Here is a 13,475-nt window from a genome sequence, read left to right on the forward strand (position 1 = left end):
TACCTCAAGATCTGCATCGGGTAGTCGCCTTCGACCGGATTTTGTGGGCCAAATGTCGAGCGTGCCAGATCAGGTAAGAAAACCTTAAAAGTTAAAAACCCTTTTTTTTTTTTTCTTTCGGAGAGAAATTCTATGAAAAAATGAGATTCTTGTCGAGGTTTTGGGTATTTTGGTAGGGATTTGGAAGAATGATAAAATTCAAGCGAGATTTTTGGGGATTTCAAACGGATTTGAAATCGCACAACCTTCGGAGCCTTTGAAGAAGAAGATGAGTTTGGAGGGGTTTCGTTGACTCTCCTTATCTAAGGAGTGGATTTCAGTGCATCTTCGGTGTATTTAAGGTGGTGCGGCCCTTATGGTGGGGTCCACCTTGATGTATATATTTTATATCCATTCCGTCCATACGTTTGTACATATCCATTTAGGTCATGAGACAAAGAACGAGGCAGATCCAAAGCTCAAATGGACCCCATCATAGAAAACAGTGGGGATTGAACGCTTATCATAACAAAACTTCTTGAGGGCCACATAAGTTTTCACCATAATGTTTATTTGTTATCCAACCCGTTGGTTAGGTCGCACACCTAGAGATACAGAAAACACAAATATCAGCTTAAATCCAAAACTTTTGTGGCCCTAAGAAGTTTTTAATGGTGAGTGTTCAATCACCACTCTTTCCTGTGGTGTGGTCCATATGAGATTTGGATCTACCTCGTTTTTGGGTTCATGTCATAAAATAGTCTGGAAAATGGATGGATGGTGTGGATAGGACACATACTTCATGGTGGGTGCGCACTGTCAATAGCCACCTTGCTACTGACACTACCAGTAGGCAATCTACGTCCCTATTTTGGTGGATCCCCGGATCCACTCTATGGATCCCTAACCGTAGGGCCCACTGTAATGTATGTGCCTTACATCCACACTATCCATCCATTTTGAAAGCTCACTTCTGGGCATGATCCCAAAAAATGAAGCAGGTTCAAGTCTTAGGTGGACCATAATATAGTTAACAGTGGTGATTGAATCTCCACCGTTAAAACTACATGTTGTTGAGGTCATAAAGACTTGGATGAAGAGACCACACAAATATCAGCTTGATCCAAAGCTTTTGTGGCCCATGAAAAGTTTATAATGGTCGATTACCACTGTTTCCTATATTATGATCCACCTAAAAAAAATATTAAAATATTAATGAATCGAGCATCACATACACTCTAATTTCGAAGTTCGAGTGTAGGTGGGCCGATTTGGGGAAATTGGGGAAAATTCAAATTTTTTTTTCCAATTTTGCCTAATTGCTTACCATGTTGCACTCCAAAATTAATACCAAACATATATGATGACTAATTTAAACATTTATGGTGGGTTTTTGTCAATTTTTGTAATAAAAAGTTAATTTTTATTTAAAAATAAAATAAAATTATTAAAATTTTTTGAAATTTATTTATGATATTGTATCTGGCCTTTATTAAAAAAATGTTGTTTTCCAGGTAAAATATGTTAGGAGGAAGAGGGAGACAACCTGATATAGGACGGAAATACGGCCGACCCACTCTCGATAATCGATTTGGGAGTATACGCAATTTTTGTGGTCATGTGTCGAAGAGTGGGGGTAACCCGCTTGAAGGAGAATTTAGCTGGAGGGCATCACAACGTTGTGGATTGCCCTAAGTGTCCATAAGATGTGTGAGTTGAGATGAGGAATTTATTGGGAAAAAAAAAGCGTGAAGATAAAAGAGCAACGACATGCACAGGAGAGGGAGATTAATGAGGAATTGGGGCGGCTTCCATATGTAGGGGACAAGGATATAGTGGATATCGGTGGCGATGATGATCCTGATTTTAGACGTGTAGTTCAGGAGTCCCTACGGGATGAGTGGGATAGGGATCGGATGAGGATGTTGCATGAGAGTAGGATTAGATTTGAGGGGTCTACCCATGAGCATGGTGGGGGGAGTGGAATAGGGGGAGTTATAGGGGTATGGAGAGTAGTAGCATGCGGGTGCCGAATCTACCGTTAGATCCGAGGACGTACAAGGAGGCGGGAGGGACAATAAAAATAAAAATAAAAGGACTTGTTTAATGGAGGGGATGCTAGGAAAAGGGTTGGGAAGTTTATTGTGAAGTTTATTTTTATTATACATACTATATATATATATATATATATATATATATATGATCAATCCCTGCGAATGCAGCAACCAGCCCGTACTTTAAGAATATGATAACTAAGATGCAATGTGGGGTTGAGGGTGTGCAACCGCCCACGCCCTTTGAGATAATGGGCATGTATTTGGGTGAAGAACATGTAGAGATGGAGAAATATGTGAACTCACATAAGCAGTCATGGGAGATGTACGGCTGCACCGTCATGTGTGATGGTTGGACTGGACCAATAAGGATGTCGATCATAAATTTTATGGTATATTGTAGAGGACGGGCAATGTTCCTAAAGTCTATAGATGCAAGCAATAAGATTAAAGATGTGGACTACATTTACAAATTGATGTACTATGTCATCAATGATGTTGGGAGGAAGAACATTGTGCAATTTGTTACAGACAATGGGAGCTCATTTGTCAAGACGAGAAAGGATATATAAAACAAATATAATATGTATTGGACCCCCTGCGCAACGCATTGTATCGATGTCATCTAGAGGCGATCAGGGATAGGCGATCAGTGAAGACCGTTATTATTGACGCACAACTCATCACGAATTTGATATACAACCACACATGGTTATTAGCCGCGATGCGCGAGTAGTGTGGTGGGAATATAGTACGCTTCGGGGTAATGCAGTTCTCCACAAATTATATCGCCTTAAATAGCCTCCTCAAACACAAGCAGGGGGTTAAGAGAGCTTTTCACCTCTCATGACTACACAGTTTGGGCTAGGAAGGGGAATAGAGTAACTTGGAGAATCAAAGAGCTCGTATTAAACAACTTGTTCTGGGATTGCGTGCGCAATGTAGTCAACATTTTGGAGCCCATTTATGCAGTGTTAAGGATGGCGAACAATGAAACGAATCTAACAATGGGGTTGTTGTATCCCTCTATACAATTGATGAAAGATGCTATCTAGAGTAAAGCCCCCAATGCATATAAGTGGGTGCATACAATAATAGATGACCGTTGGGAGAGAGCACTTTCCCACCCATTACATAAGGTTGGTAAGTACTTTTGTGATTTTTTTTTTTTTTAGTCTATATGCTATAGTACTTTGCTATTAATGGCTAAATATTTGAATCGTGTTGGTTTTCAGCTTATTTCCTAAATCCAAAATATTATTACAATAAGAAACTCTACACTGACAATGAATCGAAGAGGGTTGTACATGAAGTGTGCGAGCACTTATTCCCCAACTGAGAGGGGAAAGGTACGTTTGTTTTTGAGGTAAATATATTCCGCACTTATATTCTCTATATTTGTATCTTAATAATTCCATACTTACCCTTGGTTGCTATATGCCATCGACAGATTGTACAATTTCGCAATGCAGTTGGAATGTTCGGGCACCAGGCCGCAAAGATGTCGAGGACCACCATGATGCCATGTGAGTTACTACATTTAAAGTTAGTTTTCATATAATTTTACAAATTTTGAACATAATGAAATAACTTTAAAATTCATAGGCAAATGGTGGGCCATGTACGTGACTGACCGCGAGGTTTTACGGCGGTTTGTTGTCCCTGTGCTCACACAGACAGTCTCATCCTCACCCTGTGAAAGAAATTGGAGCACATTCTCTCTCTTCCACACAAATAAGCGCAACAGACTGGGGTATGAACAACTTTAGAAGCTGGTGTATTGCCACTACAATATGGAGCTACGAGAGAGGCTGCTCCGATCTAAAGGAAGAAGAAAAGCACAGGAGGACCCATTGAACCTGATGGCGCTTGGACAACATTCATTTATTTAGTACAAGGACCCAATTTACTAGTGGGTTAGGTCGGATGACTTGGATACTAAAGATGGGCGACCGGACCCGCATGTTGTGGAGGAGGTAGCAAGACAAGGGATCGATGTTCATGCACATGTGGAGCAGTAAAGATCTCTTGATGAGGCATTCAACCCATTGACGAGGAGTTTGGTGGATAGTTCGCGTCAATCATTATCACGTGGAATACATGGTGGGGAGACATTGTCTGACACTGAGACATAGATTGATGCAGCGGGTGGATCCGGTGATGGTGATAAGTCTGATGATAGCGATGGGGGTGATGGTGACTCTGGTGACAATAGTAATGATGGTGGCAGCGAGGGTATGAGTAGGTCTCAGTGGCCTCTTAGCCCTTTCACTGGGGATGGGGATTTTGATCATTCCACACAAGACCTTGACCATGGTTCTCATCTAGGAGGACCACGACCTCGTCTTATCTACAATAAGGCATACGAGCATCGGAGGTTACAAAAGGAAAAAACAAACACAAGTTTTTTGATTTTGAGGAAGAGCTACTAGCAAAATGCATGAGGGACACAAGCATTTGTGGGAAGTGAGGTGGCTCTAGTTCTAGTTCACGGACGAGGGATAGGAGCTCAAGTTATAAGCCACGACATGGATATGGATCACAGACAGGAGAATAAGTCAAGTTCTGTGCCATAGTATGGGTATGAATATGAAGCTAGTGGATATGCGGGGAGTGACTCCAATAGTATGGATCATCATTTTTTACTACGGTCAGGACTTCACTTCCGCATATGGGCGAGTATATGGGTAGCAGTATGGATATGGAGGACAATATGGATACCCAGTAGCTCCATCTATGCCCATCCTAGATCCATATCAACCACATACTGTGACTATTACACAGTACCCACAGATGGGTGTATTAGTTCAGTTCGGAGAGGATGTGTACCAACGTTATGTCAAGGAGTATCTTAATTGGTATCATTCTACAATGACCTGTGCACAGTACTGTCGATTTGTGGAGGAGACATTCTTCTCAGCCCAGTCGAGATGGAGACGATAATTACGAGCCATCGTGTAACTCAATGTGGGTCTAGGCCATAGCCAGTCACATCATTAATCGGTATATTTTTTAATTTTTACTATATATTTTTCTTTTGAATGCATTGGTTGTGTTTTCATACATGTCTTTATACATTTATAAATGTTATGCATTATATTTGAATATAATTGCCTTAGTTCAATTAAACAATGCATAGCTTAGGATCCTATATAAAGAAACCTATTATGTGCACTTCTTTTTTGAGATTTTATAATTTAAAAGTGTGCATTAAGGTCTTTTTAATAATCCCTGAAGTTTCATTGAAAAATTCAACCATTTTCCCAGTGTTTTCCCTATTTCCTAGAAAGTGTGATAAATTACGCGATGCAAACGATGTATTACGTGCAGCAACTGATACGTATCTATATCCCAAGGTTGTGATACATTGCATGATACCAATATTTCAAATAGTAATGATTACTATGTCTAAAGAAGAATATGCTAAGCTTCTTAGAGATCACTTCACCTATGCTTCCTCCTCTATAGCTACTTTTCCTTGTCTTGTATAGTTTGTTTTACTTCTTACGAAGGTGTCCCTTAGATTACTGATTTTGGCGCTTCCAATCACATGACCGATTAGCGTACTATGCTGTCTTAGTTAGTCTAGTCCTCATCCATCTCTTCTGTGATATTAGTTGACGGTATAACAACTCGTGTATCTAAGATGGGCACGATCTCTCTTAGTCCAGATCTCTCATTATCTTCAGTTTTGTACAATCCAAAGTTTCCTTTAAGCTTACTATCTATCACTAAATTAACTAAAGATGAGGATGATGATTGGTGTTGGACATGAATTAAATGGATTCTATTACCTCGATTATGGAATTATATGGACCGGGTCTGCATTGCAGACTAATGTCTCTCCTCATCAGTGGCATTCTAGGTTTGGTCACCCATCTTTAAAAAGTTTGAAGGGTCTTATCTCGTCTTTGTCATGTGTCTAGGCTAGAGTTTGAAGCTTGCTAGTTAAGCAAGCATCATAGAGTTTTTTTTTTCCAAGTGAGGATAAAGTAAGTGATAAACCCTTTTACTTGGTATATTCAGATGTTTGGGGTTTTCAGTTTATCTGATTTTAAATACTTAAAAAAATAATAATAATATGTGGATGACTGCTCTAGAATGACATGGCTATATTTGATGAAAGACTATTACGAGGTATCTACATGTTTTAAAGAATTCCATATGCAAATACGAACTCGGTTTGATGCTAAAGTGTGTATTCTAAGATCTAACAATGTTAAGGAATATACATCGAACTATTTTTCATTCCTATATTTAATCCCATGACACCATTCATCAGGCATCATGTGCACGCACACCACAACAGAATGGAGTTGCAGAGCGTAAAAGTTGTCATTTGTTGGAGGTTGCTAGGGCATTGTTGTTAAATATGAAGATTCCAAAAGATTTTTGGAGTGATGTTGTTTTGATTGCATATCATCCCATAAATCGGATGCCTTCATCAGTCTTAGTTGGTAAAACTCCTTTTTCTATAATATATCCTCAATGTCAACCGTTTTCAACTCTCCTATGGGCCTGTTTGGATGATTGTAACTTCTCTAAAGTGTAAGTGACTTATAGGAAAGTGACTTATAGGTGGTGTTTGGGGGAGGAAATTCACCTATAAGTCACTTACGGGCAAATCTTCCAGGAAACTGCAAGGGTTGGGGGTGATAAGTCACTTCCCTATAAGTGACTTACTGGCCCAATCAAGTACAATCTTGATGGCTCGATGGATAGTTTAAAGGTTCGACTAGTAGCAGAAAGATACACTCAGACTCAGGGTTGACTACTCTGAGACCTTCACCCCTGTCGCCAAGCTTCATTCCGTGCGTGTGGTGATCTCTATTGTTGCAAATTTAGATTGACCTCTGTACAAACTTGATGTGAAGAACACCTTCATGGAGATCTATTTGAAGAGGTGTATATGGAGCAACTGCCTGACTTTGTTACTTAAGGGGAGTAAGATAAAGTCTATCATTTGAAGGAATCAATCTATGGATTAAAACAGTCTCCTCATGCTTGGTTTGGCTAATTTAGTAAGGCAATACTTTAGTTTGGGATGAAACATAGTCAAGTAGATTATTTGGTTTTTGTTCAACAAGCCAAGACAGGCATTATCGTGTTAGTTGTACATGTGGATGATATCATTGTTACTAGCAATGATAATATAGGTATTTCCGAGCTAAAGTTCTTACAACACCACCTTTGCACTAAGGATTTAGGTTGCCTTTGATACTTTTTAGATATTGAGGTAGCAAGGTTGAAAGTGGGAATTAACTTGATGCAACGGAAGTATGTGATGGATTTCTTAGATGAGACAGGTTTGCTAGGGAACTCCCATGGATACTAATTTAAAGTTGAGTATAAATGAAGGGGAACTATTTGATGATCCAGGGAGATATCGCTGGCTGATTGAAAATTGATTCATTTGACGATTACACGACCAAACATCTCGTATCCAGTTAATGTAGTTAGTTTATGCATGCCTCTTGTATGCCTCATATGGAAGTCGTGCTTTACATTCTTAGATTTTTAGTGGGAGCTCTTAGTCATGGAATCCTCTACAAGTGAAATGGACATCTAAGAGTAGAAGGGTTTTCTGATGCAAACTAGGTTTGTTGTCCTTCTGACAGGTGGTCAACCACAAGTTATTGTACGTTTGTAGAAGAAAATTTAGTTACATGGAAAAACAAGAAGCAAAATGTTGTTGCTTGATCTAGCATAGAAGCAGAGTGCATGGCTATGGCCCATGCAACATGCAAACTTGTTTGGTTGAAGATAATAATTTGCGAGCTCGGGTTCATGGTGGATGCTCCTATGAGATTGTATTGTGATCATCAAGCAACATCTTACATCGCCAACAATCCAATCAATCATGACAGAACCAAGCACATTGAAGTCAACCGTCGCTTCATTAAGGAGAAGATTGCTAACAAGGAAATATGCATGTTGTTTGTCAAGTCCCAAGATCAAGTGACAGCATGTTTATAAGGCTTTAAGTTGGGCTCATCCGAACATATTCTGTCTAACTGGGCATCTGTGATATATATGCTCCAGCTTGAGGGGGATTGTTGATGCATTATGACCACACGTTGTGATCCCATGGTCACTCATGCGGTCCTCATATGTTTGGACTAGTCTTTAGGCCCATAAGTCATGGTTTATTTTGTCTTTTAGTTAGAGGGGTATAATTGTAATTTTCTTGTATTAAGTGATTGCCCTAATTATAATAAAACGATGTGGGGGTGTGTAGACATTCTAAGCTCTCTCCTCTCCTCTTTTTCCTCTCACTTTTCTTCATCATTTACTACATTTCCAAACAAAGAAAGGATAGTTTTTATTAGTTTTTCTTCTTATGAGAACTCATGACTTATGGAAGCTTTTCAATTCAAGGATTTCTTCTCTGAATGAAATGTTAACTCCTTTACTAATCTTCGACTAAATATATCCTTAAAAAAAAATTCTGATGTTGTTAGTTTTTTTTTTTTTTTTAATTATTATTATTATTATTATTATTTAAATAATAAAGTTTAATGTGCAATGCTGGTGAAGAGATCATTAAAACTTCAATTTGACTGACTAGTAATATGGTGAGCTAGTGTAAATGTGAATCGGCTATTCATGAAGGTGTGCTCGCCGATGGTACTAGTACCACTCTAACATCAAAGTGGTACCAGCCAGATGTGGGGCCCATGTGATGTATCCACTATTAACACTAACGTGTCCATTTTACATGTCACCTAAGGGCCTATTTGATTTTTCAGCTCAACTCTAATTACCTTGTTAATGGGTAATAATTATTTACCTAGTTAATTACTACATCTTTCCCAATGCAGACAGTGACAACTTACTTTTTTAACACTAAAATCGAGAAATTTACAAAATAAATGTGGGGCCCACTGTGATGTATGCGGCTTATCCACACCACCCATTTGTTATGCCAGCTGAATTTAGGGCATGAGCCTGAAAATGAGGCAAATTCAAAGCTCAACTGGACCACACCACAAGAAACAATGGGAATCGAATGCCTACCATTAAAAACATCTTGGGGTCCTTCGAAGTTTTGGATCAAGCTGATATTTGTGCTTTCCCCTTATCCATGTTTGTGTGACCCTGTGAACCGGTTAGATGATGAATAAACCTTAATGTGGGCCCAGTGAAGGAAGCAACTTTCAACGGCAGACGAATTAAGGCCATTGTTTCCTTTCGTGTGGGCCATTTGAGCGTTGGATCTGCCTCATTTTTCGGCTCATGCCCCAAAATGTTCATATAAAATAGATGGACGGCACGGATATATCATATACTTTACGACGGGCCCCACAGATTTAAGTTAACACTTTTGGACCAGTTTTCAAGGTGGAATTACTCACCCTTCCAAACCAGGTGAAAAAGTAATGATTACTTATATATCAGGGATTTACACGTATCATGGAAAATCAAACAGGCCCTAGAAAAACCCCTAAGACCCAATATTCTTCCTGATCCAAAATTGAAGTGGGCCACAAGAAAGGAAATGAGCAGGGAGGGAAAGTTGATCCTTAAATTTCACAGGGGCACTCCTGACTCATAAAACAACTTGATTTTTTATTTGACCCTTCATCCGGCCTGGTTGAAGAGTCTGAACAAACTAGATTCTTTACATATAACACGGTAGGCCCTTCACTATGACCAACTATGGGCATACCCTCAACATGTTGCATGTGCTATGACTCACCTGAGTTTTGGATTTGGCTGATTTTTTGGGTCGGGAGGTTTCTTGAGGTGACACGTGATGGATGGGGGCTTGGATTCCGAAAACACATCACTGGGTCCCACATGCACACCCCTTTTATTAATAACATGTAAAAGTTAATCGCTCAAAGTGCCTTTAACTTATGTGTACGTTGAGCGATTAGGGCAAAAGGAGATAGGATTTGTGTAGTGTCTCTGTGTATTGGCCATAGTCACACACGACATATTTTTCCATGTACTATCACATAAACCAGCTTTGTTGATGTGCTATAGGGAGTTCTCTTGACTGGTAAGAGAAACCCAGTCCAGATCTTCATTGTGGAGGATGACCGTCAAGCAAACAAAGATTGTTATTAGAGGGCTTATCATCACCTTGATTGTTTGACTTAATTGTCTGAGTTAATCCTAACTTTCAGAAAATCTTGTAGGTTCCTAGATTTTACCAGATAACGATCACACATATTGTAGTTAATCCAAATTGTCAGAAATTGCAAATTGGCTCATTTAATCGAAACTGTCAGATAGAGCAGAGTGAATTTGATAATGCAAAAAGATAGAAGACAAACAATTTGTTGAGTATGGCATTCCATGCATGTGGGGTCCTGGTTAGGTGATCCAGACCTTTGGTCTAATGCCTCCCACTATGGATAAGGTATGCCCCCAAAACCTTCCAGATCGGATGATCCATTCTTTTGCCTTTTTCAGACCATTGTAGTTTCTTTTTCTTACCATTTGTTTGTAGCCAAGTGAATGAAGGGTTAATGCAACGCCTGATTTTTATTTATTTATTTATTATTTATTATTTTTTTTTAAATTTGAGGGAGAGAGATTCGCCGATCTCATCTCATCTCTCTTATCTCTCCTTATCCCAACTCTTCCTCATATCTCGTGGTCTCCTAACAAACCCTCTCTTAAGGAGAGAGCGTGTGAGAGAGATAGTCCTACCAAGACTCAAAGAACCAAAGAAAGAAAATTGTAGAAAAAAAAACGAGAGAGAAAGTGGGAGAGGCTTTTGGAATTCGCCTATTTAGGTTAGTACCATTGTTGTCATGTGTGATCGCATATGTGCATATGCGATCACATATCCATATGCAAAAAGCATATGCGATCATGGCACATATGCGATCGCATATGTGGCAATGCGAAAATATGCAATCACATATGCGATGTATGCAATTGCATACAGCATATGTGATTGCATATTGGCCATGGCACATTGAATTTTATTTTATTTTTTGCAAAAAAAAACATTTTGCGTATAAAAGGCTTCCAAATCTCATCCATTTGCAATATTCTCACTCCAAAACTCTTTTACTCTATTTTTGTCTTATATTTCGTAATTACAAGTGGTCTTTATCTCTCTCTCTCTCTCTCTCTCTCTCTCTCTCTCGTATTTCCTACTTCCAAGTGATCTTAATCTCTCTGTCCTACATTCCCTCTCTCTTGGAAGTAGGAAGATCAAGATTCAAGCACTTTCAAGTTTCAAGGAAGATGGTTGATTTTTCTACAATAATAAATAAATAGCTTGTTGATTTTGTTGTTATTTCTTATTAACTATATTGTTAAATGTGGATGACTTGATGTTTAATTGAGTTTATCTCTCTCAAATGTATTTTAAATATGTAAAATTAGTTATCTATGAACTTAGAAAAGTTCTCATTAGTTTCTTATATATATATATATTTTGAATTTTTCCCTTTTATATATATATATATATATATATATATATATATTAATTTTTCAAAAATTAAAAATAAAAATGTGATCGCATATGCGATTGTGCGATCGCACATGATTGCATATGCGATTCGACAACATTGGTTAGTACAATGATCTCCTCTTTGTTTTCATTGTACAGTAGTTTAATTTAGTATTGATCTACACATTAGACGGATTGGATCAATCAGGCATTCATTGTGTACGTCTAACTCATCCATGTGGAAAGGTACACTGATGCGCATGGCTTTAGGGCTGATGTGCAGAAGGTGAGATTTTTCAATGATAGACAACGATCAATATCATCTATACAGCTCACGGGTTTTCTAAGACTTAATCATGTAATGCTTTCACGAATCAGACCTATTCAACACCTCAATGGACCGTACAGATCATAGATTTACCAAGGTTTTTCCTTAATTTAAGGAAATTGAATTAATATCGGAAGAGTAATTTTCTGCGCAAGCTACAACTTGGCACAGAGAATTATATGACCTAATTTGAGACGTGTGATTAAATCCTCGTTGTTCATCAGACTCCTAAGAACAAAATTAATTAAAATCCCAAATTTCAAACCGATCGGACCATTAGATGGGCCACATCGATTTGAGGTAATGGTAGACAATGAATCATGTGTTGATTTATTGTGTGGAACCATTAGATGGTTGAGATCTAACTCGATCTGGACCGACTATCAAAATTCGAACATCGGATGATGACGACATCCAGATTCGATGATCGATCTGACTATTTAGTGGGCCGCATTGACCAATCAATGTGCCCATTAGGAATTATAATAAATTAATGTATGGATGGTCGGATCAAGATGATCATTGGTTGTCTCTTGAAATCAATCAAGCGACGATCAATGGTCGGCCTTGATCCATCTATCAAATATGATTTGAACATTAAATTATCAAAGTAGATAAATCTCCAAAATTTCGTATAAATCATCACAAACTACATAAAAAATCAGAATTTTAAGGCTAAAATAGATTTTTTCGCGAAGTCGGGGGATTCTGGCATAAAATTTCAGAACGTTACAGAATGTTGCCCGAACCTTCAGAAAAATCAACTTTCAAGTTTGTTATTGAAAATAGCCCGAATTTGCAGAAATTCTAGGGGCTAAATTCCAACAATACCTTAATTTTTACAATATTGTTTCCTAATTTATGAATTCATTTAAATGAGATATCTTTTAATTTAAATGGATTTAGACCGGTTAAAGGTGGGCCTCATCATGTGAACTAGTGAGATTAGAAAATAATTTTTTTTATGTGATTTTAGGGAATTCTAATTCAAATCAAACCATTTATTTATGGAATCATCTCTACCGCATCAAGACGAGTGATCTCGATGTGTTTTCTCTCCATTAAGTTAAATTAGATTTATCGATGATGTGTTGTATACATGTTTTAACATTGTTATTATGATCTTTTATTGGATTTGACCGAACGTATAATTTTGATTGCTGTATTATTAATGATGTGATTTGTTCAATATGCTAGTATAGATAATTATCTGTTTATTGTGTTGGTGAACTTATGATCTAATTTTCCATGTAATTGTAACTAGTGATTTAATTTGCTGAATGGATATAACTATAAATTGAGGGTTGTGATGATGTTATCAGTTAGCATGAAAACTTAAATGATTCAAATATGAGAATGGGAATGATTATATGATATATCATTCATGACTACTTGACATGCTTGTGCATCCATCATTTGCATGCACAACATGTGCTGAATTCTTGGGGGATCTACCTGGATGGTACACCTGGTAAAATAGTTACCGGAAGCCCACTATACTAGTGTAAGCCTATTCAATGAGTAGATGCGGGCCTTGCCCATGTCTACCAAATGGTAGAAGCCTGTCAAGGGGCAGTTGCGGGTTGACAGGTTTCCAACTCAAGCAAGTAGACGAATTTTCACTTGATGCATTCATGCAATCACGCATTGCATAACATTTGCATTTTCTTTCTAAACTTATAGTGTATATGATTGTTGT

At 38.1% G+C, this 13,475-nt stretch overlaps 1 protein-coding gene across 3 annotated transcripts in view; it reads left to right on the forward strand.

The window, feature by feature from the left end:
- LOC131254899 (uncharacterized) overlaps positions 1-13,475 on the forward strand; it is a 58,481-nt gene that overhangs the window by 35,226 nt on the left and 9,780 nt on the right. The window contains exons 12-13 of one of the 3 annotated variants that reach the window (XM_058255612.1): positions 3,484-3,559; positions 3,639-4,206. The exons of 1 other annotated variant lie outside the window; for it this stretch is intronic. In XM_058255612.1, the coding sequence (XP_058111595.1) occupies positions 3,484-3,559; positions 3,639-3,802 (240 nt within the window). In that variant the 3' untranslated portion in view covers positions 3,803-4,206. Of the gene's footprint in view, positions 1-3,483; positions 3,560-3,638; positions 4,207-13,475 lie in introns of those variants that run through there. One more of the 3 variants, XR_009175979.1, reaches the window with a different exon arrangement.

Source organism: Magnolia sinica, chromosome 1 (assembly GCF_029962835.1).
Source record: "Magnolia sinica isolate HGM2019 chromosome 1, MsV1, whole genome shotgun sequence".
NCBI classification, from domain to species: domain Eukaryota; kingdom Viridiplantae; phylum Streptophyta; class Magnoliopsida; order Magnoliales; family Magnoliaceae; genus Magnolia; species Magnolia sinica.